This window comes from Trichoderma atroviride, chromosome 4 (genome assembly GCF_020647795.1).
Source record: "Trichoderma atroviride chromosome 4, complete sequence".
Lineage (NCBI taxonomy): Eukaryota > Fungi > Ascomycota > Sordariomycetes > Hypocreales > Hypocreaceae > Trichoderma > Trichoderma atroviride.
Window position 1 is genome coordinate 1,003,182 of NC_089403.1, and position 26,446 is coordinate 1,029,627.

At 45.9% G+C, this 26,446-nt stretch overlaps 13 protein-coding genes across 13 annotated transcripts; 5 read left to right on the plus strand and 8 right to left on the minus strand.

Moving 5' to 3' along the window:
* Nucleotides 1–452: 452 nt before the first annotated feature.
* On the plus strand, nucleotides 453–3,404 carry TrAtP1_007600 (uncharacterized protein; the record flags this gene model as incomplete). The annotated part of the gene is made up of 3 exons (XM_066113589.1): nucleotides 453–909; nucleotides 968–1,886; nucleotides 1,964–3,404. 3 exons carry the CDS (start codon nucleotides 453–455, stop codon nucleotides 3,402–3,404), a joined length of 2,817 nt encoding a protein of 938 aa, XP_065969675.1.
* Nucleotides 3,405–4,742: 1,338 nt separating this feature from the next.
* On the minus strand, nucleotides 4,743–6,846 carry TrAtP1_007601 (uncharacterized protein). Its single transcript, XM_066113590.1, has 4 exons — nucleotides 5,680–6,846; nucleotides 5,417–5,575; nucleotides 5,069–5,362; nucleotides 4,743–5,012 (listed from the first exon to the last, which is right to left on the minus strand). The coding sequence occupies exons 1-2, from the start codon at nucleotides 6,681–6,683 to the stop codon at nucleotides 5,563–5,565; spliced, it is 1,017 nt and encodes a 338-aa protein (XP_065969676.1). The 5' UTR covers nucleotides 6,684–6,846; the 3' UTR covers nucleotides 4,743–5,012; nucleotides 5,069–5,362; nucleotides 5,417–5,562.
* A 1,341-nt stretch (nucleotides 6,847–8,187) lies between these two features.
* TrAtP1_007602 (uncharacterized protein) lies at nucleotides 8,188–9,016 on the minus strand (the record flags this gene model as incomplete). Its single annotated transcript, XM_066113591.1, has 2 exons — nucleotides 8,188–8,298; nucleotides 8,588–9,016. The coding sequence occupies 2 exons, from the start codon at nucleotides 9,014–9,016 to the stop codon at nucleotides 8,188–8,190; spliced, it is 540 nt and encodes a 179-aa protein (XP_065969677.1).
* Nucleotides 9,017–10,717: 1,701 nt separating this feature from the next.
* On the minus strand, nucleotides 10,718–12,010 carry TrAtP1_007603 (uncharacterized protein; the record flags this gene model as incomplete). Its single annotated transcript, XM_014092466.2, has 2 exons — nucleotides 10,718–11,409; nucleotides 11,497–12,010. 2 exons carry the CDS (start codon nucleotides 12,008–12,010, stop codon nucleotides 10,718–10,720), a joined length of 1,206 nt encoding a protein of 401 aa, XP_013947941.2.
* Nucleotides 12,011–12,532: 522 nt separating this feature from the next.
* Nucleotides 12,533–12,745, minus strand: TrAtP1_007604 (uncharacterized protein; the record flags this gene model as incomplete). Its single annotated transcript, XM_066113592.1, has 1 exon — nucleotides 12,533–12,745. One exon carries the CDS (start codon nucleotides 12,743–12,745, stop codon nucleotides 12,533–12,535), a length of 213 nt encoding a protein of 70 aa, XP_065969678.1.
* A 751-nt stretch (nucleotides 12,746–13,496) lies between these two features.
* On the plus strand, nucleotides 13,497–13,733 carry TrAtP1_007605 (uncharacterized protein; the record flags this gene model as incomplete). The annotated part of the gene is made up of 1 exon (XM_066113593.1): nucleotides 13,497–13,733. One exon carries the CDS (start codon nucleotides 13,497–13,499, stop codon nucleotides 13,731–13,733), a length of 237 nt encoding a protein of 78 aa, XP_065969679.1.
* Nucleotides 13,734–13,844: 111 nt separating this feature from the next.
* Nucleotides 13,845–14,141, plus strand: TrAtP1_007606 (uncharacterized protein; the record flags this gene model as incomplete). Its single annotated transcript, XM_066113594.1, has 1 exon — nucleotides 13,845–14,141. One exon carries the CDS (start codon nucleotides 13,845–13,847, stop codon nucleotides 14,139–14,141), a length of 297 nt encoding a protein of 98 aa, XP_065969680.1.
* Nucleotides 14,142–14,465: 324 nt separating this feature from the next.
* On the minus strand, nucleotides 14,466–14,852 carry TrAtP1_007607 (uncharacterized protein; the record flags this gene model as incomplete). The annotated part of the gene is made up of 1 exon (XM_066113595.1): nucleotides 14,466–14,852. The coding sequence occupies one exon, from the start codon at nucleotides 14,850–14,852 to the stop codon at nucleotides 14,466–14,468; it is 387 nt and encodes a 128-aa protein (XP_065969681.1).
* Nucleotides 14,853–14,914: 62 nt separating this feature from the next.
* TrAtP1_007608 (uncharacterized protein) lies at nucleotides 14,915–15,681 on the minus strand (the record flags this gene model as incomplete). The annotated part of the gene is made up of 2 exons (XM_014092468.2): nucleotides 14,915–15,430; nucleotides 15,538–15,681. The coding sequence occupies 2 exons, from the start codon at nucleotides 15,679–15,681 to the stop codon at nucleotides 14,915–14,917; spliced, it is 660 nt and encodes a 219-aa protein (XP_013947943.2).
* A 2,232-nt stretch (nucleotides 15,682–17,913) lies between these two features.
* TrAtP1_007609 (uncharacterized protein) lies at nucleotides 17,914–18,410 on the plus strand (the record flags this gene model as incomplete). Its single annotated transcript, XM_014092469.1, has 3 exons — nucleotides 17,914–18,085; nucleotides 18,151–18,229; nucleotides 18,290–18,410. 3 exons carry the CDS (start codon nucleotides 17,914–17,916, stop codon nucleotides 18,408–18,410), a joined length of 372 nt encoding a protein of 123 aa, XP_013947944.1.
* Nucleotides 18,411–18,837: 427 nt separating this feature from the next.
* TrAtP1_007610 (uncharacterized protein) lies at nucleotides 18,838–19,959 on the plus strand. The gene is made up of 2 exons (XM_066113596.1): nucleotides 18,838–19,127; nucleotides 19,179–19,959. Exons 1-2 carry the CDS (start codon nucleotides 18,956–18,958, stop codon nucleotides 19,661–19,663), a joined length of 657 nt encoding a protein of 218 aa, XP_065969682.1. The 5' UTR covers nucleotides 18,838–18,955; the 3' UTR covers nucleotides 19,664–19,959.
* A 1,873-nt stretch (nucleotides 19,960–21,832) lies between these two features.
* TrAtP1_007611 (uncharacterized protein) lies at nucleotides 21,833–22,396 on the minus strand (the record flags this gene model as incomplete). The annotated part of the gene is made up of 4 exons (XM_066113597.1): nucleotides 21,833–21,895; nucleotides 21,949–22,013; nucleotides 22,066–22,161; nucleotides 22,222–22,396. The coding sequence occupies 4 exons, from the start codon at nucleotides 22,394–22,396 to the stop codon at nucleotides 21,833–21,835; spliced, it is 399 nt and encodes a 132-aa protein (XP_065969683.1).
* Nucleotides 22,397–23,661: 1,265 nt separating this feature from the next.
* Nucleotides 23,662–24,123, minus strand: TrAtP1_007612 (uncharacterized protein; the record flags this gene model as incomplete). The annotated part of the gene is made up of 1 exon (XM_066113598.1): nucleotides 23,662–24,123. The coding sequence occupies one exon, from the start codon at nucleotides 24,121–24,123 to the stop codon at nucleotides 23,662–23,664; it is 462 nt and encodes a 153-aa protein (XP_065969684.1).
* Nucleotides 24,124–26,446: the final 2,323 nt, after the last annotated feature.

Below are 26,446 nucleotides of genomic sequence, written 5' to 3' on the forward strand. Positions count from 1 at the left end.
CTGTTACAGTTCGTTTAATGACTAACTAGTGTAGCATAATCACTGTTTGGACATTCATTTATAGATATGCCCTCTTCATACATCCGTCAAAGTTGGCGTTGACGTGCAGGTCTTGAACATAGCGCCGCACCTGGATGAGCAGCGTATGCTGATGGCAACAATGTGCTGCTGAATGGGTCTACTGCTACTACAGCTGCTCTAGATAAGGCCAATCAACGTTCTTGGAAATGGCCGTATTCGAGTTCGCCCATAGAAGTGGACCAATAGCGAATGATGAAAGTAGATGGAAGATTGCTTGTAGAACACCAATCACCGGGCCATAGAAGATAGTGTCAACCCCCGCACCTTATACTCCTCTCTATGGTAACAGCCTAATCCAGTGCGACTAAATGTTCAGTGCTAACCGCTCTGAACGATGCTAATCTTAGATAACATCTGTTGATTTAGTCAAAATGACCCTTGTCAGTGTTGTTTCTGCATTCTCATCGGCCCCAAACTCTAGCGACGCTACCGAATGGCGCTTCCATCTCGATGCAGAGTCCGAGATAACCACTTTGGCAGCCTGGCGTCAGATCCAGCAACTGCAGAGGGAACCCCTGTCTTCAACCAAGGATGGCGAAGACGATCTCGATGAGTCCATTGACGATGAAGAGTGTACCAATCTTCTCGCCCCAGCATCCCTGGATGGCGATGCCAGAATTAAAAAAGGCTTTCTCGACCGACTTGCGGAGCTCCTCTGCCACAGCAAAGAGCCTTCACTGATCACTAGCACGGCGTTACTTTACAATGACGAGGAGGTGACTATCGTAGCTGCTCGGAACTCACCTACGAACGGGAAAACTTGGTCAGACAAGGACGTCATGATGCTCGAATACTTGGCCGCACTCCTCGAGCGAATTTCTTCTGACGGTTTGTGTCCGTTCCAGCAAGTTGCTACGCCTTTTAATTTAACCAACTCCTGGCACAGATATTTTCGAGTCAGACCCGCTCCCGGCGCTCCGGAGCATCTTGGTGGAATATTATAGCCAAAGAATTCGGCACCACGCCAAAGAAGCAATGTCTATCGAGGGAGGAAAGACGGGATTGAACTTCTTCAAAGACGACGACGGGTGTGGTGGAGTTGCTTCCGGCCAACAGGCTGTTTCTCAGTTTGCTAATCATGTCGAGCACCTATCGCATGACACAGACTTCTACGCCAAACTAAAGGCCAACCTGACACCAAAGAAGCTTCGTCGTGTCGTGGAAGAATTGGCGTTTATCCGCAGGCCGATGCGAGGCGCACAGGCGTTTGTTCATGTAGCTCAGCAATGCTCTGGTTTTCGTAACATCAAGATTACCTTGTTGGATAGTCTTCCACCAAGGAAGGTTGAGCAATGGCACTTGTCTGAGGAAGAGTTTCCGGCCGCAACACGCCTAGAGCCCAGATTTGGCAAATTATTCAGTAAACGCAAGCACGTCCATGCTGAGATGATGCTGATGGCATATCTTAGTTCTGGGATCCCTAGGACAGATGTTTTCCCTTATCTCGGGATCAGCAAGAAGACATGCCTTCTCTGCGGTCATATGCTTCGGGAAATGGGCTATTTTGAAACTCGAGGAAATCATGGGAAGTGTTACTCTCAATGGACACTCCCCTCTGTACTCTGGATCAACTCGGAGGACGCCAAGAAATTGAGCAAAGCTGTTCAATGTATAAGGGATAGTCTTCGGAGTATGGATGAAGCGTCTCACAGAGATGCAGAGAAGGAATCAATGATTGCAGCCGCAGTTCCGCCCGCTTATGCAAGGACGCAGACCATCTTTAATAGCGTGGTTGAGGATCCAAGACTTCTAGCGAGGGAGGCAGAGTGGTTTACCATGTCTCACAAGCGCAACATAGAAGCCAAGTACGTTGTCGGGTTTGGCTGTGAGCTTTTCTCTGGTACATGCTATAATTACTGACGCGGGCCAATTCGCCTGTTAGGGGCGAGATCAGCATTGTCACCTCCGAAGCTACATGGGATATCACAGATATGCCGAGGGTTATTGCCAGAGGTCCCAAAAGCGAGGACGCTACTCCAGCCGCCTGCGGCTTCTGCAAGAAAAGCTTGGAACTCGCCCATAGTTGTAAGAAGTGTGGGGTTGCCACCTACTGTGACCTTGATTGCCACAGCTCTGACTGGTATCGACACAAATTTTCCTGCCGCTTAGGAAGACCGACAGATCCTACGGACTATTTAGTTCTTGCTTGTCACACGAACCAATTTCCCCAGGAAGATGATGTGATCAAGCAATATGGCTTTTTGTGCTTCACCTCCGGATATTGTCGATGGAGGCTCTTTGAGCTTTACCGCCGGCTGATAACAGAGTGGAAGGTTGACGAGGAAGAGCTGCGAAGCGCGGTGGAACTGAACAGGCTGAAGGAGATGCTTACGATCCGATGCTCTCAAACCGGAGATCCAGCCATGCTGAGCGATATGAAGTGGCTAGAGAGCAACGAGGTATTCAGAGCTAACGGCAAAGGACCGGGAACTACCGCTCGCTTCGATGCGGCTCGAAAACAATTCTTAAGTCCTGAGGATAGAAAACTACCGCTCGTTGAACTTCAGCCTCCTGAAAAGCGACAAGCCCTCATCTTCTACGCCCAGATCTGCAATGGATTCATGCCGGATGTGAGTGAGGACCTCTGGATCTCATTGGGGTTTTGCACGGCGGCCGATCCTGACTCGGAACAGCGACTTGCTTCCGCATATGGGTTGCTTGTCGAGCGATGCTCGTTCGACGAGTTCTGGAATGCCATGTCAGAGTCTAGAATAGTGGAATTGTTTGGCAAATATGGGCTTGCGGACCAAATCTCGAATATGCGCAACTTTAAAATCTTAATGGCCATGGTACTTAGACGGCATCAAAGTGTGTGGGAACTTAAGCGATTCACACGTATGAACGTGGCTGATCCGTTCCGGGCGGTAATCGTGGATTACGGATTCATGAATTGCGAAGATGTACGCCATCGGATTCAGCTTCGAGAAATGTACCGGGAGTACTTTGAACGGGGCGAGGACGAGATGAGGCTTCACGAGGCATGTGTTGCCGGGGAGTTGGCCAACTTCCTTGAATCGATCTTTGGCAGCCTTGGAGTGCCTCCCCATCTTCTTTCAAATCCTTATCCGTTGGAAAATTGTCCTTTGATGGGCATGGTGACGAAACATGTCATCATGTGTCCTGAGTCTGCGTTGGATCAGGTTAGAACTCTGAAGGGCAGTGCCATGGAGGGAGCAGAGATTCTTACTATTCCAGACGCCGACGACGCAGCGATGACAAGGCTTATCCATGAGAAAGCTGCATTTCTCGGGAAAGGACTGAGGAAGCGATATTATTCCGGCTCAGATGGCAAAGTCATTACGGAGTGGGCACATGAGTACTGAAATCTGAGACTTCTGAAAGCAGCGTAACTTTTTGACATGAAACTGTCAGTCTTGGGGCTCACTAAGATAACCATCCTTGTTGACTATTGCAATTGACTATTACAAGTGTCTGAAGTGTAAAATCTTGATCCTACTTCGAGACTATAGTGGAAGACGCTACTTCTTGACCTGCCTAGGTTTCTGGATGCTATTTTCCAGCATATCAAGCTTCCTCTACACCCGCAAGCGCTCATCAGAAGACCCGGAATTCTCTGAAGCAATTAAATCCACACTCTTGTCGGCTGGATTACAAACTACCTTTGTGAAAAAGAGGTAACTTTGGGAGGAGCCACTCCTTAATGGTAAGAACGTTAACGTTATCGATGACCTTTTTGGGAGCAACCTAGTCAGCACCATTCAGTCCTATCAGGGTAAGTATATAGGGCCAAAACCTTCTCTGTTTCGTCCGCCTTGACGAGGATTTACTCACCTTGTAGTTAATATTAAAAGCTTGCTTTAAAGAGCGAAGGTCTAATGTGAATGGGCTGAACCAAAACATAGCAATAAGATATGGGATCATGGGGTTTAAGGCATTTCTTAAAAACAGGTTTCGGGACTATTCTTTCTCTTAGAAATAGAAAAGATATGGCTTTCCCCTCTGTTACTGTACCTAAGACATCGAGTGACGATACTTTGAGACTACAATCGGGTGGGGGGACCAGCTATAGGTGCCTTGAGATCGGCCAAACAAGAACAAATAAACAGCCAGAACAAGAATCGCCCCAGACAGAACCAGGATCGCCCCAGGGTATATAAATCGGTCGAAAGAGTGTCGAATTGCCATACCAGATCGTCCAACAGCCATACGAGAGAATAAAAAAGAAGCGCCAGAAGATAGTTGCAAGCTTCCAACAAAAATTGCAGGGTATAAGAAGCGGGCGAAAGAGTGTCCAAATGCCATGCCGGACCGCTTAACAGCGGTACGAGAGATTGAAAAAAGAAGCCCCAGAAGATAGCTACAAGTTGCCAACAAAGAAAGCGTTGCCACAGCAAAAATAACCAATGTAGTGCACATCATGAGTATCATCGTCGTGGGCCCAGGCTGCCCGTAAGCTTCCTTCTTCGGGTCGATAAAGTCTGTGGGTGGTTTCCGGCCCTTGTCGTGAAATCGCGAGTGATGGGCTGTCTTCTGTATATCAGCTTCATATTTCGCCTTGTTATCATCGCATGCCTTAGTCTGTTCGATGGGGCCGGTTGGTATTTTCCCGTTCTCGGTATTGAATAGCGAGGAATGAGTTGCTTTTCTAACCCCAACTTTCTCTTTCATCACGTAATGATCGAACCACCGGTTCCGGTGGAGGGATTGTGTTGATGCTTTCCGGTTCGCACTATCAAATACTGAGGAACGGACTGTCTTCTCGACATCAGGTCCATCTTTGACTTCGTCATTTTCGCACGGCTGGTTCCGGTGAGAAAAGGGTGTTGGAATTCTCCAACTCTCGTCACCATATAGCGAGAAAAACCCCATTGATTCTAGGCCGCACCCAGCTCCTCTGGTCATGGTCATGCTCTCGTTAAAAGACTTGTACATTGCCACATTAAGTTCATGCCCTTGTATTAGTGGGTGTGCTGTGAATATTGCATTAGTTGTACGAATATTGGATATTAGGGGCGGTGGAACTGACCATATGCAAGCATGTCCTCTGGTCCCCGGCACGCTTGTTCATCAAACAATGCAATGTCCTGTATTAACTCGCGGCCACTGTTTGGAATTTTTTGGGCCAGCCTCATTCGCTTTAAAAACATCCAAAACCCAGAACACGACTGTCTTTGATACCCGTCTAATAGGCAGGCAAGTTTGTTGCGGCGAATCGATTCATATTCTGGGGAACACCAGTCTAAATCCACGCACCTGGTCCAGATCTGGAGCATGGTATTGGCCATTGCCATGTCTTCATCAGAAGTTGCCACTGTCCCACCTACCACGCACGATTAGTATCTCTAGCAAAGTTATAGACAAAGAAGTGTAATACCCAATCTCTTATAGACTGCAATAAAGCCAGAGCCTATGCCGCCCTTTCCATACCTCATCTCTTCAAGGAACCGCGCTCCAGCAATGTTCTGAAGCTGGAATTGCTCCAGGTCGCGATCCTCGCTTGGCCAAATTTTCATTGTAGGATTAATCTCCCTCCCTTCGCGTAACATAAAATCAGACAAACCCTTGATGTACTCCAATTGTTTGAATGTGTTCTTTCCAATCAGATTTTTCCCCACCTCGCACGGTTCTGTTAGATACCATTCTATCAAGTCTAGGAAGACGTCTTTCCGATTGAAAATGATCTTCGAGCCATGGAATGCGTGATCAATCAGGAGACCATTGATGGTTCGGACATGGCGAGTAGATATTTTAAAGATTGTGAAGCAGAAAATGTCGTTTATACCCAGGCGCTGGTTCCATCCAGCTTTTGGCGTCAGCCTCCCGTTGACAATCTCTATGTTGCCATTCATTGCTTTATGGATACGGAGATCTTCCAGAATAGATTTAGTTCCGGTGCCAAATTGACAGTCAATCCACAGCTGCCTCTGGAGTTGCCGCCACTGCTCAACGGCCGGATCCGCATCCTCAAGTGGTTCAGGCAGATGGTTAGACCGTAGGACTATCATAAGTTTCGGAGAAATCGGTGCAAATTTGTGAAAGCAAGGACACAAGTTCATGTGTTTGCCTGTACTTTTATCATAATAAGCAGTAGTCTGCCCTTCACTTACGTTGTAGCAATTGTCTGTAAGAACAAACTCTTCGTCATGGTTTACCGGTGTGCATATGGCCATGTACATGTCGCAGATATGGTCGATGAACCAGTCGGCAATGGGGAGGTAAATGCTCTCGCGAATACGCCGTTTCCAACATCCTTCTGGGTCAATGTCCAAATCTATGATCGTCTCCAAGCTCTGGAGCCAGACATCAATTGGTTTGGTGAAGCCGTGCTTCGCCATGTAAAACTGCAAAAGTTCTTTGTCGCCTTCATCATAATCCTGTATGCTGTCCAAGTTGTACTTTCGGTGGTATTGCTCTCCACGATAGGTGAGCAAGAACATAAACTTGCGCAATACATCTTTTTCAGTTCTCTTCAGCAATATGGCCGGCTTTCCATTTTCATATGCCTTGATGATTTTGCGATAGATGCAGCTCGCCTTGTTCTCAAGGACGCCAAACTTTTCTCCAGATGGCCTTGATGCTCCAACGGTTTTGCCGTATCCACGTACATATTTTCCAAGCCACAGGCGCGCCTTACCGAGCATTCATCAAGGAAAAATTCATCAGATAGGCAAAGGCTGTTCACCGCTTGCTCTCCAGGATACATCTTCTTGCGGTCGCGCTTCTTGGGTTTCCCCGCTTTGGACTTATTGGTGGGCGCATGTTTGTGAGAGAAGTTTCTCAGTAGAAACTGAGGAATGAAATGTTGATACTCTGGCTTGTGAGCTTCCATGCTTGGTCTGACTAGAGATTCAGTCCATACATGGACAGAGGTTATGGGATTGGAATCTTAATACTGAACCTCTGCTGATGTTGGGCTGAAATCATGAGCGATGCGTGGACATTGCTGATTGGTGGTTTGGTCTGTATTTCCTCCCTTGTCCACCGTGCTAATCACTCTGCACTGTGAACAGTTACAGTGCGCGCTATGTATTAATATTAAGCGCCCTGAGACACTTAAACTGGCAATTACTGAGCGTTCGAGTTTCAAGGGATGAGTGCTATCCGATTAAAGGTTGATGGTGTCCGCCGTTTGGCAGTGCCAGACGAACTTGGTAAAGAACTACCTGGGTTAAACAACATGCTTAACAGCGAAGGTGCTATAGAAGTTGTTAAAGTCGGCTGGTTGAGTGATAGACTGCTTAAAGATTATGAGTTTAATGGTAGTCCAGCTTTAGAAAGCAGCTGAGGTAGCCCGATTTTTGCGCAAAGGATACTTTTATGCGGTGGACTACACGGACCCTTTAGAAAAACCTGCAGGAAACTTAACCTGTCTTTCTTTTACACTCGGCCCCAGGATGGAGCCGAATCTGTATGTAGGGCAACTGGCGGCCATGGCATATGCGCTGCGATGCCTACCGACAATCGCAGACCGTTAACATGGCTGTGATAACCAGCAACAAAGCGGTCGTAATAAGCCTCGGTCACCCACAGCAGCAATCAGGTCAGGTATATATGCTGTTAATCTATAAGGCTATAGAAGCGCTATGTAAAAGAGGAAACAGAGTGGCAATCGAAGAGATCCCCGTAAGCGATAGTGATGGTAGCCAAGACCGAGGTACGCGAGGCGACCAAAGACACAGCCACGCAACAGCAACAATTCCCTAGAATGCGGTCTACAACGCTGAATATTTAAAAAACAAAAGTTGAAATCAGAATAGTATATACCGGAGAAAGTCAGAGCACTTTAAGAGGTACATGTCAAAAGAAACCTTACATTAAAGGAAGCGGATACTTATTTCGGTTTCTACTGTAAGTGTCTGACTTTATTAGTAACTAGGATATGGTGCTTATGATTAGTATAGTGCGAAATAACTGTTGTCATAAGCATCACATAAACAACCCATCTCACAATTATCTATCTGTATTCTAGCTGAGTTCTGAGTAGCTTGGTAGGTGGTGGGTAATGGAAACTGGGGTTGATGCAGAGAGCAAGACCTGCGGCTCCTTTTAGTTGAGAGCTACTGTAAAGCAAAATCTCAACATGGCCTAAAATGCGGTAGTTGTGTAAGCGAGCGACGGAGGTTGTGCTAATTTCTCCCCACTATACTACCAATTGTATGCCATCGAATCCATTCCCCAAGTGTTGACGCTCTCATATACGACTCCATATGCGGCCATGAATCTTGTCGCACGGTCTTTCCGGAATTTTGGAGATGGCTACTTTAGTGTTAGAGTATCTACTCGCCGCAAGTAAGTCCAGCAGAACTGACGCATATTTTAAATTTAATAGATATCCGTATTCAATAAAAGAGCTGATAATCACCAGTATAAGAAAAGCGTGCTGCCACGGACATCCTTCTGGCCAGAGGGCAAAGTAGACGATAGTACCAGAGATTATATAAATGTAGCTTCGGACATGAGTAAAAGCATCATACTGTTCTGTGTTAAGTACCTGTTTGGTTTAGAACTTCAGTAGTGATTGTAGGACAGCTTAATAATATCTTACCTGAACGTCGCTCCCATAGTACTCTGGCAAGAGGTAACTTAGCTGTATTGCAACCCACGTCCAGTAAACAACCTCCCATCGCCAGCCTTGAATCTTGGACTCATCCCAGATTATCTGTAAGATAGATGCACCCCAGCTTGGAAAGCTAGACACTAATAACCCGTAGATGATGTCCCAAACTGAACGAAGACTAATCATCCCTTTGCTGAAGTAGATAATGCAAATACAAGTGGTGCTAATGACGTAAACGTGCCCAAAGGTAATCCAGATTGAGGAGAAGAGGTAAATTCGGGCGTAGATGGGGATAATTGGAAAAAGCACAATCCGCACGCTGTCACGGAAGGTGATGTTGGGATGAAGCCGCGTGCCAAGTGCCGGGATTGTCCTTTTAGTAGAGGATTCAGGCATCTCAGCTGATGTGGAAGCCATCTTTGCCGTTCATTAATAGAGCATAGGTTTGCAGCTTGATTCTTTCTTGAGATGGCTAGGATATGGTATTAGGTGCGGGGGTCGCTTTGACTCGAGCATGGCGGCCCGCTCCGAGCCATACTAGTACTTGTAGTATGCGGCAGCTAATGTATAAAAAAAGGTGTAGGTATCTGCTAGTAATACAGATGTTTACCTCTTAGTGTATGTAATATTCTTAGATTCGCTGTTTTTCTTGCCTTGACCCAAAATCCCTACCTAGTTTAAATCGATCATGCTCAGCTCATCATTGTCGTTGATCCATAGGCACTTTTTCGAGCTACAATAATTCACCGGCCTGTGAAATGACCCACCCTGGCAAGCAAGCTCTCCAAGCACCTCGAAAACAGTGTGAATATCGGTTCGCCAACGAATCGAAATAGAACAGCGTCACGAAGCAGCCGCCCAATCAGCCATTGTAAAAGCATCCATACACAGTAAATCCAAGCACAATTTTAGTACACTTTAATCAATGGAGAGCTTCGACTGGGCTGTGTGGACATTCACAGTGTGTACATTACTGCTTCCAGCTGGTAAGACGGTCACCGAGATGCTGTAGCCAGATAAGTTACAGGTCAGCGGCCTCCCATGAACTGGCGGCGTATATAATGCGGCCTGGTCGCTCTCCTCCTAGGTCTTGTCCTTTCCTCCTTCATCCAACTTCACTCCCAAGTGATGGCTATAGATCCGTTAACGCTATTCCCACAGGATCCCTTTACGCTGTTTGCCAAGTTCGCCACCGCGGCACGCTTTCTTCTAGATTTCGCTTCAAAGGCAAGACGTTCCTCGAGGAATACTATATAACGCTATCTCTCTTACCAGCCCTTAATTAAAGAGCTATACACAACAGCGCCCGGGCTTACACAATTTCTTGCGAAAGAAATATCACAACAACTCGATACGCTGACAGAAACCGATGAAAATGAGTCCAAAGCTCCGGAGCCTACAAGACCGCTTTACAGGTTTCCTACCACCAGCAAGGGGATATTAGCCAGTTTTACGCAAGAGAAATCGACAGCAAACGAGGTGGCAGTACGTCATCGTGCTTCTTCGTAGCGTTGATACCCGCGCAGAGTTCATGGAAGTAACTTCCTTTCAGCAATGAGTGACGTGCAAACACCGCATTCTCGGTCAAGTATAGGTGGCCGCCGACAAGTCCAGCAAATATAAGGGAACACCTTTGGCGGAGAGTAAGTTCTGCCGCCGGAGTTACTCTATAGAGAACCGGACGTGATGGGTGATGGACATTCCAGAAGCCGGGTCTGAGTAAATGGAGACTCCGTTGCCTTGATTGTATAGTCCGAATCATCTATGCCGTGAAGGAGCCGGATGTGAACACAACAGTCTTGTAAGGCATATCAATGCCAAGTGTTTAATTGCCTGTCGCGATTACTAAAGCAACAATAGCCCGGCAGAAGAGCGGCTTACCCCTAGATCGAGTATTAGCAGCAATGCAAGCCCATGTCTCAGAAACTAATCAGGTTTCTAAAAATCTGGTTGGAAATGTGTATGGTGTTTTCTCCTCCTATTGAGATTCTTCAGTTAATCTCTTTGAAGAAATTCCTGCGAAGCCTGCATGTATACATTGTCTTTGTTGGTCACCTAAGCTTGGCACGCAAATAGCAATGTGAAAAATGCTCTATTATTCATGGTCCAGTACTTTGCTTAGTGCTTCTTAGCTTGTTCTGCCAGTGTCCTCCAAATGTTGAGAGGTCTGTGGAGCGACAGAGAGCGCTTCTCAGACCCAACACTTGCCATTTCCCAGCGAGGAAGCTCCTCGTCAATAAAAGCATCTATGGAGGCCGGCGAATATGAGTCTGCCAGATGTTGTCCCAGTTTTACGGCATCAACCAAGGCATGGTTGCCTCCCTCGCCGGCGAAAATAGGCATCGCGTGGGCAGCATCTCCAATGACTGCAACACCTTTCGAAGCCATAAGTCTAAGACCGTCCTGCGGCGGACGCATGGTTCTCATGAGCCAGTGATAGAGTCGGTCTTGTCGAATCTTCTCTGGGGCCAGGGCTGTGGAAAAAGGAGGCGCCAATTGGCCAAGCGCTGCAAAAGCATCAAGTATAGCCACTTGCAGTCCAGCAGAAGACTCGCCAAGTAGGGTGGCAGGGCTTTGCGTTCGCGTAGGCTGGTGGGTGTATGTCCAAGTCAGCGTTACTTCCGTTTCGGTCTTCTCTGTAACAGTGATGGATATCATTGTATTCTCAGCGACAGCCGCATGCACATTTGTATGCGGCATATAGGGAGCAATGGTGGAGTCGAATTCTGACCGTGGAACCTGCCGCTCACCATTGTACACCACGGTAGAGGCAATCGACGGTTCAACTGTAGGGAGAAAAGTCGTGCGTACTAATGAGCGATGAGCGTCAGCATCATTCAAAAAGAAAAGGCATACCACGTGGGGAAGACCGAAAGAAGGTCAAGGGAAAGAGAAACCTTTAGAAAATACGCCATCAGCCCCTATTACCAGACTTCCAGTAACAACAGCCCCGTTTGCGAAGCGAGCATTCAGCAATTTTGCGCCTTCATCCATGTCGAGAGACACGAGCTTATAATCGAAATGACAATCAACCCCACGAAGTAGGAACTCTCTTAGGCGATTTCTGTTCGCCCGAAAGAATTCGCCCTCGGGACTTCCGGTTTGCGAAGGAGAGGCTTCAATCAATGGCTTCCCTGTGAGAGCATCATGCATCGTGGGATTGATCTCTCCGATCCCGCCAACGGAGCCATCCGTGGCAACTGCGCTGCGGAATTCGTCAGAATTGATGCGCAATTTGTCAACCAAAGGACCATATGCCCAGGATCGTAGCGTGATGCCGTAGCCCTGTGCGGCGCTTCTCGACGAAGACTCGTAGACGCTGACTTGAATGCCGTTCTCCTGGAGGACTCGGGCTAAAGACAGGCCAGCAATACCAGCTCCAATAATAATGACGGGACTCTTCGCAGCCATTTTTCTCGCTAAATGTTATGAAGAGATGATGGGATGATGAAGTTGGAAGAGGTGTATATATAGCTTGCAGAGAGGACCTGGCTTTTTATAGGCAATCATGCTGAGTCGGTGCCCCGTCATGGCAAGCCGAATGTGTGATACGATCGAGCCGGGAGACTACCTGGCAACACAAGGGGGTTTTGGTAAGTGCTATAGTAATTAATGCTTGTCTGATAACCATTACCGGGCCTTACCAAATCCCCCCCTTTGCGCTCGGAGGTAATGTCCGACTGGTGGCACTCGGAATCGCCATTTTCAGGGCGACGGGATAGTGGGGTAGTATATGATATTATATGATGTTGTTATTGATTCAAATCGGAACTTCTCCCGGTGCCGCTGGATCTGATTGGATGCCATCGGAGCTTGTTTTCCAAAAGGTCCGAAGGCTGGTCAGATCGAGCACGGCGGTCCCGCTCCGAGTCATAGTATGCGACCGATTTAAAGAATGAAGGTGCATCCGCCAGTAATGCAGATGCTTCGGTTTCAAATGTACGCGGTGCTAGTCAAGGCGTAGAATCCCGCTGAAGATGGAGCTCGGGCATAGTCCGCTGCCGTCTGTCCTTTGACGCCCGTCATGGGGTGGCTCACAACAATGGCAGCGCCTTTGAGGTCAGGGGACCCGATGGCAGGCTGATGAAGCTCGCCGCTGATGGTGAGCGTGAATGATGGAAACGTGACTTCAATCGGAAAGGACATGGCTCCAACTTAAGCTCGGAATTTCCCGATATAATAGTCGATCTAGAGCGTTGATATCGCGGAGTTTGATATGCTTGAGTGGCATTACAGTATTGTGTTTTTCAACGATTGTATGAGCGGGGACAATCATAATTATGGCTTTTCTAGTCCAAAACATGACTACGAGTCTATCAGCAATAACAAGTGACCAGACGGAATGCAACATAGCCCGAGCATATACTCACTAGAGTAGAAATTTTATTCACTAGGATGCGTCATGGATATAAATTACTTGCGTGCCCTCCTCTCGCCATCCACTTGTAGAAGATGCCAAATAGCTTCGAACAATATTCATTAACCATTACAAACGAAAATACTCAAGTTCAACATGGATCAAGTCTTCGCCCCAGCCCCAGAACCAAAAACCGAGCTTGGGAGATATCGAATCCTCTCTTCTACAGCCGGCATTCGCCTGTCTCCTCTCCAACTAGGAGCGATGTCTATTGGCACTGCGTGGTCCAACCTCATGGGCTCAATGAACAAGGAACAGTCTTTTAAGCTTCTTGATTATTTCTTTGAAGCTGAAGGTAACTTCATTGACACTGCAAATGCCTACTAAGATGACAAGTCCGAAATGTGGCTCGGTGAATGGATGGCGACATGACAAAACCGTGACCAAATAGTTATTGCGACAAAATATTCCACTGATTACAAGTCTTATGCTTATGGAAAAGGGTGGATTTCTAATTTTTGTGGTAACTCGCGACGAAGCATGTATATGAGCGTCCGCGAATTACTCCAAAAACTACAAACCGATTGGATCGACATCCTCCATGTTCATTGGTGGGACTTTACCACTTCTATCAAAGAAATCATGGATAGCTTGCACGTTCTCGTCGAGCAAGGCAAAGTTCTCTACCTAGGCGTATCGGACACTCCCTCGTGGATCGTGAGTGCGGCGAATGAGTATGCTACTGCGTTTGGCAAGACTTCGTTTAGCATCTACTAGGGTCGTTGGAATGTTATGCTACGTGATTTTGAAAGGGAAATCATTGCAATGGTCGTCAATATGGAATTAACTCTCGCGCCATAGGATGTTCTCGGCGGAGGCAGGTTTTAAATGAAGAAGGCTTTAGAAGAGCGGATGGCAAAGGGTGAAATCCTACGTGGCACGTACAGTAATGGCCAGAGTGAGGACGAGAGAAAAATCAGCGAGGCTCTAGAGAAGATTGCCAGCGGACATGGCACTGAGTTCATTACGGCGATTGCCCTCGCCTACGTACGAGCCAAGGCCATTCGGGTGTTTCCCATGGTTGGCGGCCGCAAGATTGAGCATTTGAAAGACAACATTTCGGGCGCTGAGCATCAAGTTATCGCAAGAGCAGGTAGAGTACCTGGAAAGCGTGAAGCCCTTTGAAGTTGGATTCCCCAATAACTTCATCGGGCCTGATCCCCACGTCACGGCCTAGTTCACGGGGCTGGCTGCGGCGAGCGCGGCGCTTGAAATCGAACAATTGCCCAAGCCAACGGGCCTTGCATGAATAGACTACTATCAGATTCAAGCGGAATATTGTTTGGAGACAGACTTATAATGGACATAAAACTGGCAGATTCTGATAATACGCGGCCGTGGACCGTGAGGGCTGTGTTAGTGGCAGAGTTGTATATAGGGGAAAAGGTTTTGAGCTTTTTATTATACATCCATGTATTTGCAACGACAAAAGTACTATGATGTGAACATCTAAAGTTCCTCATTTGGCTCCATGCCCTGTGTCACAATCATAAACCACTGCAAAACGATAACCACGCTCATCAACACGATCAGCGACAGGGAAATGAAGATGATCTTCAAGGAAAGAATCACCAGCCCCCACCAATGGGCCCGAGAGAAAGTATGCCATGCATCCGAAATCGTGGCATAATCCCGATCACTTCCAGTATCCGGCTGGACCCGGCCCCCGAAAGAACGGTCAAAGGGAACAATGGTGCTGTCCTCCACAGGGAGAAGAGACGCCTGGATTCGCGTCAAGACCACTTGGCTCGGCACCACAAGAAAGATGGAGCCGACGACGGTGGCAAAAATAACGGCGGCACACTTGCAGAAGAAGATGGCATCGCCGGCGACCATGTCCAGGCGAAAGCGGTAGGTATTGTCCGGCCCGAAGAAGTGGTGAGAGGGCCAATTGATGTTCATGCTCGAGGCGACCATGTTAGGAAACAGTCCCGTAAACTCCACTGCAGCCCAGTGAAGAGTAGTTGCCAGCCAGGTTGCCCGGAATGTACGCTTAAAGGGGGGATGCGGCTCTCGAACGGTCGGCCGGTTTGAGCGATGACGATGTGCAGCCACAGTGTAGAGAATTGGACTAACAAAAGGGAAAAGAACAATCTTGCGACGATGTGATATTCGTTACTCAAATACCGGCCGTGGTAAGCGATGTAAAGCGTCGTGGGAATCGTTTGCAATAGAGCAAAGGCGAGGCCGCGGCAGTTGGCCAAGACGCCACCGTTTTTCACCAGGAGTCGATAGATGGCAGATGGAGACGAGGTGTTTGTTCGTCCATGGTCATCATCGGACCGAGAGACGGGTAATGACTCGCTGGATACATCGTTGGGCTCGAGAGAATCGTCTCCAATAGGCTCCTTTTCTAGGCTCTTGTCTTCTATAATGGCAAATACTGGATAGACATTGGGCAAGGTGTAGCGCAACTACATGTAACGATGAGAAAGCACGGCGATGTCAGTGAAAGTCAAGACAAGGCTGTGTCACCAAAGCAGCCAGAGAGGCGAGAAGCCTGAAAAGAGACAGCACATACAATAACGATGATGGGCAAGAATATGGCAAAGTCAAAGAGCAATACAGTCCGCGCCCAATAGGGTACCTCGAAGGTGTGGTGCTCAGATATATCATCTGGATAAAGACTCCATTTCATCGAGCTGAATGCTGTTGAGCTAGCCATCTTCAAGCGCGTTTGTTGAAGTCTTGGAATTGGGGAGCTAGAGGTGACAAGACTGTGTTTCGTGGAGGAAAAAAAAAAAAAGAAGAAGTGCTGCATTTAGGAGTGTTGGTTACTGAACATTTAAATCTGAAGCGTGTAAGCGCCACGTAAGTTCTCGTATTCCATTAGTCCCGGCGATTTCCATTCTAGGGTGAGGCACAGCCACCAACATGATCGAGCCTCGCCCGGGACAGGTACCCGGCGAGAATTAATCTCTACCTAGATACGAAGCGAACACGGTTTTGGTCGAGAATGAACAAAAATGGTTGCGCCCCAAGGCTCAAACCTCGACTTACATGTAATCTATTCTTGTATATTTCGGTACATAAATTTGTCCCTATTTAAACATTATCTTTAGTTCATATTGCAGGTATTCAATTTAAACAACATAGCATCTCACTGAAACTTCTTTTAACCTCCCAAGTATAGCATTCTGGGCCTTTCCTGGAAGCGTATGATAGCAGAATCACTTGTTGATACGTGGCCAATACTCTGAGTTGCTGATAATAGGGTGAGTTACGGCGATGCGCCTGAGGACAGATTTCTTAATCCGGGAATGCTCTCAGGCTGCAACCCGACACGGTATGATGCTTACGAGGTGCTGGTGTCTGTATATCCGTGTAGTAAAAGTTCAATGTCAGCCAAACCGTGACTTCCTCACTCCTGCCAGTCTCAGAGATACCAATTATATCTGAACCTCTTTCGGTGAAATGAGGCCCGTCTTCAAAAACTATATTCAAGATTTCCCATGAAACAAAAATTCCCCGTGCAGTTGAATGCGCAATTAGGCCTGTAATGAACTGCTCTGTGCTGTGAGTGTATGAGTGGTGAGAAACAACTAGGGCGCGAGAGGAAAACCTGGACTTACAACCTGATGATTAATCAATGGCTACGCCTCGTATGGCAAATTACCATAGCTTGGTATTGGATAGGCATAGCTACAGCAGTGTGCTATATAAGTGAAGATGTACAAGACGAAGAGGTGAAGATTAACCTGTAGTTTATAATAAGCCGCTGAAGTTGGTATCTAGTTATAGTGTAATTTCTTTTTATGTTATTTAATAGTGTTACGACCTGGTTCCCCGTAACTGTGAATCCCTTATAGGCAGCTGGTTCCGTCAAAGCAATTGCTACAATTGCAATTATTGCCTAATCTTTTGCCCTGTTTGGCGCTACGGTATGACGGATCGTAACAAATAGCTAATTAAATAACTAGATTTTGGTGCTTGATGGACCGAAGCATGAAAACTAGAGTGGATTAAGCACTGCAGCGTCGAGCGATATACTGCAGATATAGATATAGCTTGGAACATAAAGTTAAAAAAAAAAAAGAGCATACAGATGCGTGAACATCGCACACGACATTTTCTTTTTGGAGGTATAAAGCATCACTATTTGACGCATATCTAGTTTGAATATCGTGCTAACTGTAGTGCTAGCTATAATATTCTTCTTGGCGAAAATGAGGAAGAGTTTGGGCTCCCGTGGACATCAGGTCCGCGGTTGTGGTTACCGGTGCAGCCCTCTCAGACTACTACATATAGTATACAGGTACTCGTTTTCTTCATGACTCCCTCACCTGATATTGGTAGCGCAAAATTGATCGACATAGGTTAGAGGTAATAAGCCACTACGAACGCTGATTTCAGTAAAAATTCAGGAACCGAAAGAACCAAGTATCCAAGGTTGCCCGACAGAGTGCAAATATAAAGAGACATTAATATTAATATTCTTATCTGAACTTTGGGATTCTTTGCACCGCTCTTTCGTTATATAATACTTTCAAATAAGAGACTCGCTTAAAAACTAGATAAGCATTGGTTTACAGTTCAGCAAATGATAAACTCTAGAGTAATATCTTAACATCCAACTCTGGATCACGTGGGAACAAGGAATCTCTCTATACTAGTAGTAAGCTACATTATACATACGCTGTGTCACTACTACATGAAGCAATGTAGTAATAATGACTTATGATGCCAGTCATACACATCTTATAGCGGAGTATTATTACGTTATTTCTACTTGCATCTCGAGTTCGAGATTGTCTATAAATCGGTGCATTCCCACTTCGTTCTGATCAGTAAATTCTCAACCTTCCACTACCACCTGATTCAAGAGATATACTATCTATTACAACTTTCCACTACCACCATATTCAAAAAATATACTATCTATTACAACCATTCCAAAATGCAGACCAAAAAGCTTGCAATCCTCATTGCCTACCTCGCCGGTAGCATCTTTGCTCCGCAGGCCAGTGCAGAACCAACTGAGGCCCAAGACGTCCCCAAGGTCCTCTTCTGCGACCAGACCGGCTTTAATCCTCCATGCATCACGGAAATAGCCTCAATTGGCGAATGCAGTATGTTGCCATTCTTTCAAATGAATATAACAGTGCACAATGTCCCCGTCGCTAACAGAATAAAGTTACTCTCCGTCCTCAGTGGGCTGATAAGGTGTCTTCCCTTCAACCAAACCGAGAGGCTGGTATTTGCCGTTTCTACAAGTATGTTAATTTGAAACAATATGTGTTTGTTGTTATGAGCCTTTCAAATAACAATTTTAGGGAGAAATACTGCTTTGGCGAGTATATTGACTTTGAATACCCCGGCCACGATAACCTCCCTGCTATTCCAGGTCGTTGGAATGACAACATCGAGTCTTATGAGTGCTTCGGAAACAACTAAGAGGCCTTTATATCTGGAATACTGAGCGACTATGCTAGCTGTGAACATTTGGTCTTCTCGCTCTTATGTATGAGATAACTTCGATAGTTTACTTCGATAGTTAGGCCTATTAACTTACGTTTTATATTTATTCATGCGTCCAAAGCAGTAATACACAAGTTACCTACAAACACTGTGAGAGTATAATAGAACTCAGATGACTGTTTAGTATAGGTTGTGGAAATCGAAACAAGTATCCTGCCTTGGAAACAATGTCATAAAAAGATCATAGTGCCAATCTTCATAATTAGTGTGCACTTATGTCTAGGTATGGCGGCTAGCCACAGAAAGGGCTCAAGACGGCTGACATAAGTAGGATGTCTATTAGGTAATCCGGCAATAATACATATGTCAATCGCTGGAACAAGTGTAAGCTCAACATAAGCTTGTGCAACGTACATATAAGCTCAACATAAGCTTGTACAACGTACGTGTAAGCTCAATCTTCATTCATACACCACGAGACCCCACTGCTTCCGCCTGCCTGCAAACTCTGTTCAGTAATAATGGATGAGGAACGACTCTCATCGAGACTTCTTGCCGAAAAAAACGTCGTGGCTGCATTTGTTCGCCCAGGCGTGTTGCAAGAGACTGTCGAAACTTTTGATGAGGAGTTCGCGAAAGGAAGGGATATAGGCGACACATGGGTTGTTCATCCTACACGATCCCATGGAGAATGTAGGTTCTTCTTCTCTGGCGAAACGGACTTATGGGCTGATCAATGACTAGGTGGACTTACTGAGCTTTTAAAGATAGCTACGACAAAGTTCAAAGCCGCAGACTGTGGTTACTACCCTTATTTTGTGATACTAATCGACGACCGCACAACGGAAGATGGCACCGTGTTGCTTGGGCAGCAGGATCCGTGGTATCCTCCAGTATGGGCGCTACGAATCACTCCACGAAGTTTGTCATGTTTCCTCAGCGTTGCGGACATAGGCCATACCACTATTGAAGGAGTTTTGGCCAACGATAAGCCGGAAGGTGATGATTCATGGGTTCATGATGTCCCGTTTGACTATACAGTTGCGAATAAGCATCGGAATGCGCGGCACTTGGTAAGTCTTAGCCAAGATGAAGACAAGCACCAGAACGTCGAAAGCATCAGCAGGGTCACAGTCAACGGCTTGACGATACAGTGGTACGGTGAATTACCTGAGAGTGTCCTTGTTCTCAGCGGAGTATACAACGGGAAGCGTGAAGTATGCGCATAAGAACGGTCAATTGGGATATATATATATATACATACACTATTTCTAAAGAGACCAGCCTAGTCATCATGCTGAGGGTTATTAGCAGCGTCTCTGCTCGCTCAAAGCTCAAAATTTTACGCGAGATCCTTTACGGTCAGCCCACACATTAATTGGACCAAAGATGTCTGAGTACATATGAGATTGTGCTGCGCTGTGATGCATAAGGAAGGTTTTTATATAGTCCCACGAATTGTTACGAAATATTAGCTTCTTATTCGCATAGAAGAGACATAGTCTACAGCCTACGCTCTTCTGGGATTGTTTAGTAACATAGTATTGTCTTATACCAGGCTCCCCATGACATGAATAAGTTTAGAATCATTTGATAAGTGAAGGGAGAGACAAGTGAGACATTAATCTCGGAATATGGGAGGTCTATAAAATGTTTCCTACTTTTTTGAGGCACTATACCGTAGTTCAGTCCTAGCGTATTGCTTTCTGAGACAAAATAAAGCCTTTCTACCCAATCTATCTTATTATATGGGTATCATGTGGTGCAGCGATAGACTCTTATTACTCAGTCATCACAATCCTCACGTCAGAAGTGTAAGTGATACATGCTAACAGCGTCGAGATGTTACTTATATAAAGCACTCTTCTTTCTTCTCACACTGCCATTCACTTCTCAACAGCTCCTCAATCCCACCAGATCATCCTTATCTCGTCACTTGACGGGTGTCTATATCCGCCACAGCTATCAGCTTTATACTTCAATATGCAATTCTTGACCTTGATCACTGCTGCAATGGCTGCTGCTGTTTCTGCAACCCCTGTTGCAGATTCGAGCGCCCAAGTCATTGGCGTAAATACAAAAAATCAGCAAAAAGCGTTGACAATATGCTAAATATCAGTGGTTTAGTTCACAATTTATGAACATAGCAATTATAATGGATATTCCTATGGAATACCTTCTCTTAACCAATGATGGCCACTTCCTCAGACATTGTAAGCAACACACACGGGTCAATATTGTTTGCTAAAAACCAGGGTCTAACAGTAGTAATAGATATCGCAGGGAGTCATCTATCAAGTTTACTACTCAAAAGATTAGCTGTGCATTTTTCCGGTAAGTAGAGAACCACATAGCTGCTTTGCTATCTATGGGCCGCGACTAATTAATACTAGTAATCGTGCATGCTTTCCCCCGGTACTCTACGCGGGATTGCGAAAGTCTGTGAGCAATCTTCATGACGTTGGACTCGGTGATATGGCTGGGAGCATTTACTGCATCTCAATTAATGACGGCGACTCTGACTAGATTACTGAAGAGGGCGTTGGTATTTGTTTCACTGCGTATTTAATTATGTTTGCCAATCATGCCGAGGCATCAAGGTTGATGCTCAATGATCTTCGCCCGCACACTTGAAGCTATAGCCGGGTAGACCTACCTCACACAGCAGCCAATTCGATGCAATGGGAGGCGGATTGGGTGTTGCCGAGTTGTCTACATGGTGACTGTACAAAGATTCATTTCTCGTCAGTTCGTGGTTGATGCCTGCCAACCACATCTTATAGCAAATTAATTTACTATAAAAATGGTATTTCCCGACGGTAACTCTCTTCCGGATCTAAATTGAGATGGCGTCTTTTTGAGGTCGGTATAGCATTGATGGCAATGACTTTAAGGTTCAGGTGAACTCTTACCCCTGAGCTACCCCGAGTATAGTAGCAACTATAATGCAATGATCCTGCAGTATTTAGTACGGAACCTTTGCAATAAACTTAAAGGAAATTGAGATGTTCAGCTAACGTAAACCTAATCGACCCATGTTTCATGTGCATTCCTCCCCATAAGTGAGGCATCGATGTAAGTGGATTGAGACAATGGTAAGTAGGTCTAGACTAGTTAGTGCTCTTTACAGGCCGCGATCTACTGTAGCGTGGCCCAGACCGCCAGATTAGCGACAGCGGAACAAGACCGACAAGCATTGGCTTACAACACTACAAAAGTCTAATAAACAGCTTCGCTTTAGTAATGGCCGTCGCTGAAGCAAAGAGCAGGCTATGAGAGGTTTGTTTTGAATAGTTTGAGTAGATTGACTTGTTGAACTGGGGCTAAGATAAGCTTTTATTGCAAGGTTCCCCGATTCCATGGCCCTTTGAAGAATCTCTTTCGCTCGGATACCTCTTTTACTCGTAGATGTTGATGGTGACTGGCATGTTAAAGTCAATTTCGCCGATGCAGATTTGGAACTAGACATGCTTGTCAGACAATGAATACAGTTGATACCGCAATATGAACGCACGCCGTTATTATTGTTGCAGCAAATGACCTTTTGATCGCATGCAGTAGTGTTTGCACAGACATGACCTGTAGACTGTGAGAGTTTATCCTAGATAGAAAAAGGCAATTGATCACTTACCGCCGTTACCATCACTGCTGCAGCAGTACGGGTTGCCTGCAGAACAGGCGTTCAACTGAGTGTTTGTGTCGGGGCTGCAGCCACTGGCCTCATTTTCTGTAGTCAAAATTAGAATCCAAAGTACATCAATATGCGGAAATTGGTGTAAAAACCTACTATTGTTGCCTTTATCTTTCTGGTGACGGTTGTGGCTTGGGAATCTCGGAAACGGGATATCGGCGAAAGTAGGCATGCGAGGCTCAATGGCTCGGGGCACAACCTCGTCTTGAACCGGAGACGACATGACACCGCTAAGGGCGACGAGAGTGTAGATGATGACAGAGGCGTACATGATTGAGATATAAAAGTAGTGGTGGCGACAAATTTGTAAAGAAGTATTGGACTAAGCGAAAGAAGATCCAGAAAGGCCTGAGCGTGTTGAGTAACTCAAGAGATAATGCGGGGAAAACAGGTCTATTTATACAAAAACACTTTTGCTCTAAGACCATCTCTAGATCTGCTACATAGGTAGAGGCTGGATCTAACGATACCAACGGCTGCGAATGTGCATCTCTCCAGGATCAACAACATGACCAGTCACTGATCTCTGTTACGCTTATGCATGTCTAATGCGGGCTGAAAGCTACAAACAGCGGCTTGTAAGCATAATTGAATTGTTGAAAACCTAAATTGAGTCGTCAGCATGTGAACAATGCAAATTATTGAACGCCCTCAGCAGCAACTTGTTGGACGCGTTATTATTTGACGCTTTTAACAGCGTAACCTGTCTCATGCTTTTGATCCTGCGTCAACTATAAAACTCTATACTTTATACTTTGTATCAGGGGATCCGCATTTCGTTACGTCCTATCCGATGTTCTATTGCTTTACATACCGAAACTGATCGAATACAAAGACTTCCCATGTTCAATTTTGCGTGTCGGATTTCCCAATGCTTACAAAATCTCCCACTAGATTTAGCCTATAATGTAATGTAGCCTCTCGGTTACTATATACCAGTCTCAACCTGTCTGAGCCAATAATATAGGTATCCGAACTCATAAATAGCCGTGCATAATGCATAATGTTACGTATTAAGGTTAATAATAAAACTATAATAATAAGTTTAATGGATATACATAGATATATGCTTTGTATAGTGCGGAGAGGGACAACAGGGAAATAGGTTGGCAGTCAAGCAAATGCCGGGAAGCGCTCATGCTCTGAAACACATCAGACATGATCTGTTGAGTTGATATAGTTGTATACGACATGTGGATTCCCCTGATCCTCAACCACTTTCTCCATGAGATCATTCCCACGCCACAGAAAGCACGCTGTACTGGGTTCATGTAGATAAACGACTGTTCCAAGAGTTGCTTGGCTGAACTATATGCATATTGTAGCAAGCTTGTATGTGACTTTGTTAACATATTTACAAAAGCTAGTGCGAGGCTCTCAATTTCGACATACATGTCAGTTTCTCAAGCAATCTTGGTGAGCTCTCCGACTCAAGCGACCAGAATGGACATTTATCTCCGCTGATGTCAAGGATGAAGCTGGCAGCGCGCAGCTGGACTAGACAATGACAAACTTCTTCACAGGTAATTATCACCCTTAACATTTCTTAAAAGCTTCGTCTCCCTCGTCGATGAAGAACATGAAGACACGGCCGTATTGATGTATACTAGTAATGCTGACACCAAGTCTATTGATAGACTCTTCTCCATTGTCAGAGCCCTGAACCGTCTCCAATAGCAGAAAATAGAGGCGCAGTCGCCACGAATTTTCCTCCAATGCAATGTGGCCGGCAGCGAAGCGCTGTCCGATGTATGGCATGTGTCGGAGCCGGTATTCTGCTCCAACAGAGGAGTCTGGCTTTGTAACAAGCATTGTTACACAACGTTCAAGTGGATGAGTCGTCTCCGAATGGTTCCAGCTGATGAATGGGCTGTTCCATATCATTGAGCAAAGTTCATAGCCATGGTGTGATCCATCTCGTATGCTTAAGATCGAGTCGTGGTAAGGGACTGGCTGGAATGCGATATCGCAGCCACCCGGCCTGTCATTCTGTTCCATGTTCTCTTTGAAGGTCGGCAGCAGTCGCCGAACATCGAGCGCATTGCAGCTATTCCAGAGGGCATGTATTCCGTAAATGGCACTCAGCCGAGCCTTTGAGAGAATTGAAGTGAAGTTGTGGGAAGTGGATGGCAGAGCTTAGACTCACTGTCATGTACTACTATGCGCCAATATTTTCAGCCAACGACTGTTTTCTGACTGATCCTGGCACTGATCAGACTACATCTGGCTCTAAGCTGAATCTCAAACGGTATCCACGACCCCACCACTGCCCAACCTACAAGTGCTTCATCTGCCAGATGCTCTTGTCCATTTCAAAGCTGGTATGACAGTAAAGGAAATGTCTATCTTGACAAGCAAGACATCATAGCATCGCTATCAAAGGCTGACAGAGCCAATTGCTTACACATCGTTATTTTGCATTCAGCAGCATTGTGGCGTGGTCTATTTTGAGAAGCTTGCAATGGCCGCCACCATCAAAACACTAAAATTTGACAAGGTCTTTTAAAAATCGAGTTCCAATGAGCTCTAATGGGAACAAATAATATTCCAGTCAATTTCCTGACAAGAGTCTTAAACAATTGCTTGCCTCTTGGGATGAGAGCGCAGGTTATCAGGTTACGGGATCCCTGTACAGCTGAGCAAAATAGGCCTTGGGTAAAATATAAAATATATCCTCCTGCGATTTGGACCAAGACAGCATCATCGAGCTTGCAATCAAGTTTGTGCCCCGGCACTAAACGTGAGTACGAGCACGGTGGCAAGGCTGATCGACAGGTGTTGAACATATCCAGGCCCTACAATCCTGGTAATCGAAAGCGCCAACTCAGCTAGCGACGCGACCAAGGAACCAGCCGTCTAAAATGGTAATTCTAAAGTAGAAAAGATCGACCACGGCGGCCTCTCTTGCAAACGGAACTCAAACGGATTATTATTCCACTATTGGCAAATATGTATGACGCATGAGATGCAAACAGCCTAGTAAAGAGAAATCAGGCGTCATAGGCCAATTGGGACACTGAAATGGCAGCCCAAAAGCGGCTGCTGCTTTTCCGTCCTTTTTATCTTTTTATTAAATGTTTTTGCAAAATTAGGCTGGATAATGCTTGATGGTTTAGCAATTATGACTTGAAGCTGCTGATCATGTTATAATTTACCGAGCGCCCTACATATTTCCACTCCAGAACAACGTTGAGATCAGTTGCTTTCTATTATTAGAATACTAGATCGATGTTGATATGTAGGTAAGTTTAGTTCGGCGCATTGTCACAGTACGTCTGATACATACGTTGGAGGTTCCTCGACCAGAAACCAGGCGCTTTCCTTTTACTTTACATATAGGGAAGATAGATGATTGGTAGGTGCTCCATAAGACAGGATCCCCTGTAAATAACAGTCAGCATGGTCTGCAGGCTCTCACCGTTACTGAGCCGAAGAAAGGGATGGCTTTTGTCAGACATCACAAAACTTACGGAGCAAAACTGCAGACTGAGATGAGCTGATGGAAACACCATGAGAGGCCTATGGGCGGTGAACATTGAAGACCAAGATGCGTGCCAACGCATATTGTACAGTGATGTATTCGACTCACGTACTAGTCCTCATTATGACGAGGGATCTTCAAATACTACCCAAATGTAGCCCAGCCTCAAACACTCGAAATCCCACTCCCCTTATGTTGATCAAATCGTGCATACTAGTGTCCGTATACAATTTGACTGGCTTATTCATCGGGCTTCGATAAAATAGTAATTCACTGCCGGCATACAAAGCCCATGCAGTGCCGCGTCAAAATCGCCCGGAGAAAGGGATCCGGGGAAAATGACATTCATTGGTTCGCGGCAGCGGAACACTAGCGGTAGTACCCCAGAAACTTGCATGAACAAATCAATTAACTGGAGCTGCCGTGTGCTTTGTTGTCAAAGTTGTCTGCAGTTGTCGTGTGGATGAAGCTACATGTACCCTGTAATGACCGACGTGCCGGCGGGTGAATACGAGCACTGCGGCGAATGCTGTTTATTCTCAGCTCAATTTGCTTCTTTGTTTCGGGGCAGGGGCGTGGTAGATGCCAATTGGCATCTTGGCATACGGACGTGACAAAATAAATGACCAAAGGACGCAAATGATGGCAGCAGTGTAGTGGTGTGCTAAGATCATTACCAGTACCAGTATAACGGCCGGACCATTAAGATTAGATGGAAGCATGCATAGCTGAACAAAAGAAGTCAATTGGCCTTCCTTGATGTATACCAAGGCTATGATCCCTGTAGAGGCACACGATCGGCGTGTCATTTATCACATTTGGGCGAACAAGTTCCTGCAT